At 55.4% G+C, this 9,874-nt stretch overlaps 1 protein-coding gene and 1 long non-coding RNA gene across 5 annotated transcripts in view; one reads left to right on the top strand and one right to left on the bottom strand.

The window, feature by feature from the left end:
• The window catches only part of LOC117803463, a 22,531-nt gene extending 13,770 nt beyond the window's left edge, over positions 1-8,761 (bottom strand). Inside the window, exon 1 of the long non-coding RNA XR_004627362.1 lies at positions 8,674-8,761. This is a non-coding gene — a long non-coding RNA (uncharacterized LOC117803463). The remainder of the gene's footprint in view (positions 1-8,673) is intronic.
• The window catches only part of SLC26A9 (solute carrier family 26 member 9), a 36,340-nt gene that overhangs the window by 11,069 nt on the left and 15,397 nt on the right, over positions 1-9,874 (top strand). Inside the window, exons 4-8 of one of the 4 annotated variants that reach the window (XM_034667135.1) lie at positions 4,214-4,318; positions 4,487-4,629; positions 7,328-7,467; positions 7,587-7,697; positions 8,319-8,494. In XM_034667135.1, the coding sequence (XP_034523026.1) occupies positions 4,505-4,629; positions 7,328-7,467; positions 7,587-7,697; positions 8,319-8,494 (552 nt within the window). In that variant the 5' untranslated portion in view covers positions 4,214-4,318; positions 4,487-4,504. Of the gene's footprint in view, positions 1-4,187; positions 4,319-4,486; positions 4,630-7,327; positions 7,468-7,586; positions 7,698-8,318; positions 8,495-9,874 lie in introns of those variants that run through there. The other 3 variants (XM_019809181.2, XM_034667134.1, XM_034667133.1) reach the window with 3 other exon arrangements.

Here is a 9,874-nt window from a genome sequence, read left to right as displayed (position 1 = left end):
CCCCCCCCCCAACCAGATCTCTTCAGTAAATTGGGACCCGCCCCTCCTCCTCTCCACAGAAGGGGAGGCGGCAGGGGCACCCTTTTGTTCCTCCATATTGTCACATGGCACCTGCTATTTACCCCTGATCCGGTGGGGGATGGGAGGCAGAGAGGGGCTGACAGTGTTTGAAGAGAGGCAGGGCTCCTTGATACACACCTACGGCAAGAGAGCCCTCGACTAGTTTCAGCGATGTGACATCACTCGGCAGGGCTGTGTTTGTTTAACTAGAGATCAAGTCTTCACGTCCCCTACACCTCTCCCTTGCTTGCTCCCTCTTTCACCTCCCCACCCCTAACCTAGCATGGTGGGAGCCCCTTCACTCCCCGGGAACCCCAGAGCGGGAACCCCAGAGCGGTCCACAAGAGGCAGTGCCTCCTGCCACCTGGCCTCTCCCATCCCCCTCTCCCCCTCAGCCCACAGAACTGGCGGGGAAGAAGTAACCCCCCTCCGAAGCCCCACCCCCCCAACCCTGTTCTTGGTATTAGGAAGTGTGACCAGGGCACCTCCTCACCAGCAGCTGGGGTGGCTCCTGCAGCTGCAGATTCGCCACTCTGTCACTGTCCCTGGAAAGCCAAGGACCCAAAGAGGAGTCAGAGCCCCCGCAGAGCTCTCGAGAGGAGAGGCAGCACCCAGAAATCCCACTTCATCAGCTGCAGCGTTCCGAAAGGGGCACTCTGGATGCCACTGAGGGGACGACCCCCAGCCAGCCAGAGCAGGATCGTCCCTAGAAGGTCTGGGACCCAACAGGAGCAATTAAGATGGAGTCAAAGGCCTCGTTCGCATCACCATACCACCTCCCTCTAAGACTCAGTCTCTTTATCCACAGAACAAGAGGATTAGACCAGGGATGTAAGTTCCCTTCTAGACAAAACCGCCTGAGTCAAGCTAGCTGCTGGGTTCACCTTATTTGTGTGGTGCAGGCTCAGGATGGGGAGAGTTTCCAGAGCCTTCTCCCCTTCAACACCCTATTTCCAGAGCAGAACCGGCAGAGCATATGGGAACGGACAGATTCTGCATTCCAGTAAAGCAAGGGGGCTTTTTCTCCTCGGTTAGCCCGTGTAAGCGGGAACGCTCCTAGCATCTGGCCCCCTCTGTAGGAAGCCTGCACTGGGGCAGAAACAGTCCTGGGTCATCCCCCTTCCAGAAGGATTTCCACCACCACCACCACCGCCCCCTTGCCTCCTTCCTGTCCCTGGAAGTGACAGCCGAGAGGAGCCAAAGCCAACATTGGTGTGCAGGCTGGAGAGACTCAAGTAAAGGGAGGTCAGAGGAGAAAAAGAGATCCTAGACCAGGGTGGTCAGGAAAGACTTCATAGAAGAGGAGAAGGAGGAGGAGGAGGAGGAAGAGAGCAAGACAAAGAGGAGAGGGAGGGGTGGGGAGGAGGAGGAACGTAAGCAGATCTTAAGGATGGGCAGGTCTAGGGAGACAGAATGAGTCAGGGCATCAGAGGTAAGGAGGAAAGTGTGGACAGAGCACAGGGGTAAAATGGAGCCAAGCCTGTCTGGGGGTGCTGAATGGGGCCAGGGGACCCAGCCAACCATTCTACCAACTCCACCAACACAGGGCCAGATGGTGAAAGAACAAACACACCAAAATAAGGAGTTTGGGCTTGATCGTCCTGGGAATGAGGAGGCTGAGGGTTTCTGATTGGGGGGTGTAGGCTGGAGACGGGGAAATCAGTCAGAAGATTCATGCAATAGTCCAGGTGTGAGATAAGAGCCGAGGGGGTGAGGGACAGGAGGGACACTGGAAAGAAATAGCAATGAGATCTGATGAACAGTGGAAGGTGGAGGCCGGGGTGGGGAGAGAAAGGGCAGGGACAAATGTGGGGGTGGCCTGGGTGACAGAGAGGAAGATCCCACTGAGGAAATGGGGAAGTGAGGGGGAGCTGGGTTAGCAGGGTTCTGTGGAATCAGATGTTAACCCCCTCCCCCACAAACACACTACCAGAACTTAGAACCTTTGAAAGCAGCCTGGGAAGGGGCTTCAGGGGCACCCACCACCTGCTAGGGGCACGGAAGCAAGGTCTCCCATCACTCCCTCTTCCAAGGGGCTCTTCCAAGGGCTTCCCTCTTCGGGTCCAGCTCCCCTTGAGCATCTTAGCTATTCCTTTGGAGGCCATCTGTTCGATGGCAGGGAAAGAACCCTTCCAATCCTTCTCCCAAGCCAGGCTGGGGCTCTGGTTCCTCTGGACAATTATGCTCCTCACTCATTGCTCCCAAAGGGCTCAGGGAAGCCACCTGGAAAGCTAGACCCTTGCAGCCGCTGGAGAGGGTGGGGAGGAGAAGGAGGAGCGAGGGCACCGGCCTCACTGGAGGGCGAAGGCCTGGAAGCCTCTGAATGGTCTCTCCTAAGAGGAAGGAGGCACCCTCCCATCTTAATAATAGTAATCACCACCGTTACTATTTACTGGGTGCCTGGGAAGCCCAGCCACTCTACACAGTCTCATTCCATCCTCCTGGCAACCAGCCAGGACTGTTATTATCCCCATTTACAGATGAAGAAACCGAATCATTGAACCCAGGTCATTCTGGCTCTAAAGTGTGCGCTGGTTTTCCGTACGCGGCTCTGTCTCTCACTTCTCCCACTGAAATGTCTCCCATGCTATTGCTCTTACTCATTCCTGCCCATGTCTTCTCCAAAACACCATTTCTGGATTCATTCCACAAGCATTTGGTGAGTGCGTACGAAGCGCCAGGTGAGGGGCTGGGCACAGGTGCTGTGGGCAGATTCATTCCCCGGCCCCCTCCCAGCTGGAGAGCACCCTGGGGTTTGCTAGGCATCCAGCCCTTGCTTATAGGTTCTTTTTTTTTTTTAAGATTTTATTTATATTTATTTATTTATTTATTTATTTATTTATTTATTTATTTGAGAGAAAGAGAGCATGAGCAGAGGGGAGGGGAGGGGCAGAGGAAAAGGGAGAAGCAGGCTCCCCACTGAGCAGGGAGCCGGATGCGAGGCTTGATCCCAGGGTCCTGAGATCATGACCTGAGCTGAAGGCAGCTTCTCAACTGACTGAGCCACCCAGGTGCCCCTGCTTATAGGTTCTGATGGGCCCCGGGGTCCCACGACCAAATGAATGGAATGCACCAGCCCAGACTTCGTCAGCTTGGGTGCAATCGTACTGATAATAGCAACTCACATTTGCCTCATTTTTTGTACGTTTTAAATATCTCTTTCTTGCCCATAACTCATCTGATGCTCACAAGACTGTGAGATAGATATGTTACTCCCATTTTACTGACTAGGAATCCAAGGCTCAGAGAGGTGATGTCTGTTTCGCCTCACCATAAAGCCAGGACCAGAAGCCAGGTGTCTGGACCCTTAGTTACTGTACTTTCCATCTCTCTGGCATGTTCTCTTCCACGAAAGCCATCCACCAGCCTGCTCCCCTCCGATAACCCCTATGCACCCACGTTCTTTCACAGGAAGCCAAGGGACGTCCCTAGCTCCCTGAGTGGTTTCTCACTTTCAACCCCATCTCAAATCTTTTGCCAAACTGGCCACAGCCACCCCACACTCCCCACCTCCTTCCTTCAAAACTACCCCTCCTCTTCCCTCTCCCACCTTCCTCCAAGGTGCTCCCAGGGGCTTCTCCCAGCTGCCAGGAGCAGGGGACAGGAGCAGGGACCTATTATTGCAGGAGGGAAGGAGGATGGTTCCCACAGGGAGCTCGTCTGGGCCTCAGGGGCCCTGGCACTCAGCTCTGCCCTGTTCAGCTCCTGGAACATCAGCAAGGTTGCGCAAAAAGCAAGGAGGAGAGAAACACCAGCACACAAGGGTGGGGGAAAGGTTAGACACAGGAAGCCGTGGGAGAGCCGGCCGGTTCAGACTATCCAGATTTCCCCAAACGCGCCATTACCCCCCTGGGAAAACCTGTTGGTGAGGTCCTAGGTGTCTCCTTCAAGAAGGGTCCTCCTGAGGTCACCTCTGCCATCCCCCTGCCTCAGGGCAGGCCGTTTTCTGTATTTCTTCCAAGCTGACTGGCTGAATGGTATGAGCCTTTTTCCCAGGGAAACTGAGGTCTGGGAAGGGAGAGGGGGCTTGTGGGGGCACCAGGGGCCAGGGTTGGGGGTGGGGGACAGGACCAACGGGCGGATATCCAGCTGTGACGACTCCTGCGCTTGCACTCCCACCTCCTCTTTGCCTGGTGTTTGGCGGGGGTGACAGTGACATCACAGGTGTGGCGTGCCAGCCACGTGCTGGGTGCCAAGCAAAACAGCCAGGACAAGTGTGTGCATCATCATTGCCTGGGAAGGAAGGCCACCGAAAGAAGTGAGTCTGGTGGAAAGACCTGAAAGCGGGAAGGGAGGCACCTTGCTGGGTGGGGGCGGGGAAAACCAGAATAAAACCCTGCTGTGGGCAGAGCCAGAGAGAGGGAAGGCCCAAGCTGGCGCTGCAGAGAGATGCCCCTCATCTTTCTCTCCTCTGCGTCTCCCAAAGCTTGTCAATGCCCCAGACATGAGCCAGCCCAGGCCCCGCTACGTGGTAGACAGAGCTGCATACTCTCTCACCCTCTTTGATGATGAGTTTGAGAAGAAGGACCGGACATACCCACTGGGAGAGAAACTTCGCAATGCCTTCAGGTAACATGGCCCAGAGCCCAGACACCTCTTTGCCCCCCATCAAAATCCTTTCTGCACTGGGTTATGGCTCCTGCGCCAGTATGGCTAAGACAGGGCTTGGGGAAGCCCTGGGGAGGGGAGGTTCGGAACCCTGATTTTAAGACCCTACTACCTCTCCTGGACTGACGCCCACCCCTGGAGGGTGGGGAGTAGCAGCAAGGGCCGGCCACAGTTTCAGAGTTGTAGGGCATCTCCAATTCCCGGCATGAGGTCTTGCCTTATCCTCGGTCCACTCAAGTCTCTCTTAGATTCTTAAGGGAGCACTAGATGGGCATGCTACCACCACATGGGCCAGTGGGAGTGTCAGAGCCCTTCCTTTAATGTCCTGTTCCCTCCTGATCAGGAAAGATTGGAAGCCACCACTCTGTGCCCTTTGTCCTCTTTCTCTCCTCGATGTCCCTTCCTTTTCCTGATCCAGAGACTGCCCAAAGGCAGCCCCTAAATTCCTGGGCTTTCCTAAAGGGTACCTACCAGGATAGGGTCCTGCCAGACCCCCGGGTTCCTTCCACTCTCAGATCTCTGGGACTGTGCTGGTGGGTAGCAGAACCTCATCTCCAACGAGGGGGCTTCATGAGATGGGCTATACTCAGCCTGCAGAAACCCGAGGCTATGAGCTTCACCTTCCCCCTTCCTACACACCTGGCAGACCTTGCTCAGTCCTGGCTGTGGGCTGGCTTGCTCTTCCTCACTCCACTGGGGAAACAGCTGATTCAGTTACCTGGATTGAGGTCACTGGCAATGGCTGAAGTGGAGATGCAGGTGGAACTGGTTTAGGCTGCAGGAATCACCCACTTGAGTCTTCACTAAAAGCCCCGGTCCAACCCTACTGCTCCTGGGAGGCTCCATTTCTGCCCGGCTACAGCCAAAGCTTTGGGTGTTCAGTGTCCGGGCACCCTACCCACTGCGGTGCTCCTTGGACAGGTGGGCTCTGCCAGCCTTAGCTCCCAAACAGGTGAAGTTTGGGTTGTTTCTGTGCCGGAGGGATGAGGGTATCCACTCTTGGCCTAAAAGATTATAGATTAAAACTATAAAGTGGTGGAGGGAACTAACAATTCCCACGAGGCTGGCGTTGAGCCTTAAACAGTGCCCGACCCACAGAAAATGCTCCAATAAATATTTGTTCAATGAATGAATGAATGGCTAGAAAGCTAATTCCTCTGTCCACTTCCCTCTTGGCTGCTGAAGCCTCTGGATAGGTGTTCGGCGTCTGTTTCCAGCTCTTCCCTCGGCTTCAGGTTGCCTTGCCTGACATACGGCAGGCTCGCAAGTAAGGCCGGGCAGGTATGAGCCCTCAAGGGCGTTGTGTGTCTTCCCCTAGTCAGCTCTCTATTTGTGAGTCCAGTTTTCCCTGCCACAAATGAACCTGAGCGAGTTCCTGCAGGGCTGGTTCCCCCTTAGGACAAAGCTTTGAGTTGCTTTAAGCTATGTGCCACAGTCCAAAGCCCTGTCCACCATCCCAAGGATGCGAGGAGGCACCCATCTGCCCCCAGAGGATGTTGATGGTGATGCCCTTCCCAGAGTGGTGGTTGGGACAGAAAATCTGTCCAAGGCTCTACACAGGGTACAAAGCATTGTCTGTGTTGATTTTAGTCTTGGGTGCCATCCAGGGGACCCAGTATCAGGGAAACTATTGTTAACAATAGCAAAGAGTGGGAATTGGTGCCGGGAAGGAAAGGAGGCCTAATCAGAGCGGGCCAGTGAGTCACCAAATGGGCCCCGAGTATTTGAGTTCCCTCAACTGGGAGAAGAAAAGCAAATGCCTCCCACCCCCTTTCAGTCATCAATCCACGAGCTGTCACCCTTGCGTTTGGAGGCCCTTGTTCCTACCACTCCTGAGTTTCTATGAAAAGACCTCCAGGTGTTCAACAAACAGGGAAGGAATCAACGTTCCCCACCCTGCGCTGACAAACGCACAGCTCCCCCGTTCTTTCCACCCCCGCCCCCCATGAATTAACAGTAGGAAGAGCTCCAGCATTGGAGTCACCACACAGAAGGACAATGGGTCAGCAGAGACATACCCTGCAGGGACAATGGAGCCGTCTCTCGGGGGCAGTGCTAAGAAAGATGGCAGCACCCCCTACTCTGACTGAGTTTCAACACCAGCCTACCCTTTCAATCATTCATTCACTCAGTGACTCGGCACATACTTACTAAATACTCCAATACAATGCACAAGGTATACGAGATGAACAAGGGAGCCAGACTTTCGGCCCTGGTGGGGTTTGCTGTCTAGTGAGGGCGATAGATGAAAGGCAAGTCATTACGACCCAGCACGTACAACAGACTTCAGGAGCCCAGACCTGGGTGCCCAGGCCTGTGTTCCTTCAGACTGGAGAAAGGCCATCCAAGGTGGGGGCTAAGTGACCACGAATCCATGCCTTTATGGCAAGTCTTGTGGATGTCCTAGGTGAGCAGCCAGCTCTAGAAGACGCCGAGCTAAAGGCCAGGGCATGGGGATGGCTCTCTAAGGAAAGCCCAGCCTGTCCTTCTCAGCGCCCCTGGCCTTCCGCACAGTGTGGGTGCACACTGGATTCGGAGTGAATTCTGAATGATTGAGTGAATGAATCAATGACCAGGAATGGGATCTCATAATCCCTCCCCCACTCGGAGTGTCCGAATCATGCAGTGCCGACTGGAAGCCTGCCCTCTTCCCCTCCAGATGTTCCTCAGCCAAGATCAAAGCGGTGGTGTTTGGGCTGCTCCCCGTGCTCTCCTGGCTCCCCAAGTACAAGATCAAAGACTACATCATCCCCGACCTGCTGGGCGGACTCAGCGGTGGATCCATCCAGGTCCCACAAGGTGAGGGGTCGGTGTCCTAGGTCGGCTTGGCCTGCTGTTCCCCCTCCTCCTCTCCCGTCCGCCGTGACCTCCATAACCCAGTCGTGCCCCTGAGCCTGCAATCTCTTCGTCCCCTGCAGGCATGGCATTTGCTCTCCTGGCCAACCTTCCTGCCGTCAACGGCCTCTACTCCTCCTTCTTCCCCCTCCTCACCTACTTCTTCCTGGGGGGTATACACCAGATGGTGCCAGGTAAGCCCTCTCCCTTCTCAGCCAGCAAGGTGGCCTGGCCTTCAAGAACAGGTGGCAGGGCCGGGCAGCTTCTGTTTTCCACCCGCATTCCCCTAGAGCTGGTGCCGGTCGGTCCAGAAGGGACTGGCACTGTGAGCGTCAGTCCCACGTCCACTGCCCCCTTAGAGAAACCAGGTAGCTGTCGCGGGCTCGGTTAGGCCTCCCTGCTCTGTGTCCCTCCCTGGAACGTGGGGAGGACTTGGTGCACCAGGATATACTATGTGCCGTAAAGCGCTGAACAGACGTGGGAAACTACGGAGTCACTCTCAGGCTGGTCCCTGCAGGGACACTTGGAGCTCTCTGGTGCGAAGTGACGTGGAGAGAAGGGGCCCGGTCACAAGGCCTGTGTCTGGGTCAGGCACTGCTTGTGTTTCCAAGCTCATTTCCTCACGCAACCCACAAAATAATTTTAGCAGCTGAGGTGAAAGTCCCTTGAAAGCATAGGTCATGGTTACATGTGAGTGGAACATTGGAGGCATGGGGACCCATCCCTCTGGGGGCAGGGAAGCTCTCCTGGGCCCCTTTCTGTCATCCAGGGGTGTGGCCCAGACCTCTGACTCGCTGGCTGGGGGGACACCACAGGTACCTTTGCGGTTATCAGCATCCTGGTGGGTAACATCTGTCTGCAGCTGGCCCCAGAGTCGAAATTCTGGGTCTTCAACAACGCCACCAACAAAAGCTACATGGACACAGCCGCCATGGAGGCCGAGAGGCTGCACGTGTCAGCGACACTGGCCTGCCTGACTGCCATCATCCAGGTGAGGGGACAGCCACGTCCCTGTCAAGGGCCCAGCCTCAGGAGAGCATCTTTCCGTCCAGCCCCTGCCTCCAAACCCCAGTTTTGACATTAAAGCTGATTCAGGGCTCTACCTCCTCCCACTTCCCCATTCCCAGGGCCACAAAAGACCCCCAAAAATCCTTGTCTCTCCTCACCTACCTCCAGCAGGTCCGTAAGTCCAGCATCTGCACCTGGTAAAACTGTCCTGAGTCCCAGACTGTCTGGAAGGCTCATGGTCTCTCCCCACCACCCTCTCCAATGCCCGCCCCTCTGCCAGCACAGTCCTCCTATTCGTCTAACTCCCCCCATCCCCCTCCAGCCTCCTCTGCTCCAAGCCACAGCATCACCCATATCACGTCAGCTGCACAAATTGCGAAGGCCTCTGCTAGGTTTTTTGTCTTAAGATTTTATTTATTTGAGAAAGAGAGAGAGAGCACGAGCAGAGGGAGGAGCAGAGGGAGAGGGAGAAATAGACTCCCCACTGAGCAGGGAGCCCCATGTGGGGCTAGATCCCACCGTGAACTGAGCCGAAGGCAGACGCTTCACCGTCCGAGCCATCCAGGCGCCCCTCTGCTAGGTTTCACGAAGGGAAACATAGCCTGGTGGGACACAAGAGCAGGAAGCAACCTCAGACGACACCTTTAATTCGTCTGTTCATTCCGTTAATGCTTTCGGTTGCTTTGCTGTGCCAGGAGCTGGGCTAGGCCTTAGGGGAAAGATAAGTAGAGAAGAGGCCCAGTTCCCCGGAGGCTCCCAGCCCAGCAGAGGAAGTAGCCAAGTCAACAGATAAACTTGTAGGCCGTGAGATAAGCCGCATAATAGAGCTATGTTCAAATGGCTGTGGGAACACCAAAGAGAGAGTCAGGGAAGGCCTCGCCTCAGAGAGGAGGTGACATTTGACCTGAGTCTTAAAGGATGAGTAGAGGTTGGCCAGGAACCAAATGAATGAGGCACAGAAGGACAGTCCAGGCAGAGGGAATGCACCCCAAAGCATGGAGGTCTGCAAGTGTGAACTGACCAGGGAATGACAAGGCAAGAACTTTGGGGTGACTAGAGAGCAGGGGGCTCTTTGGGGGATGGGCCAGAGAAGGGACTGGAAACCAGGCAGAGGCTAGACAATGAAGGCTGAGGTCTGTCCCCTGTGCAGCGGCTTTGGGTGGGATTGGCAGTTTATAAGAATCATTCAGGCCATGGAGAAGAGAGGTGGGAGGTAGATTAGAAACTCAAAGCAGGGGGCCTGTCAGGAGACTCTGCAGAGGCCTGGGCAAGACTCTCGAGGGCCTAGACCTCCCCCTCCACAGAGAGGACCGTCGTTGGGGCCGACTTACGGATCATTAGGCCCGGAGCATCAAAGGGCTTG

This window comes from Ailuropoda melanoleuca, chromosome 8, assembly GCF_002007445.2.
Source record: "Ailuropoda melanoleuca isolate Jingjing chromosome 8, ASM200744v2, whole genome shotgun sequence".
NCBI classification, from domain to species: Eukaryota; Metazoa; Chordata; class Mammalia; order Carnivora; family Ursidae; genus Ailuropoda; species Ailuropoda melanoleuca.
Note: the sequence above shows the minus strand (reverse complement) of the source record. Positions and strands in the feature narration are given on the sequence as shown.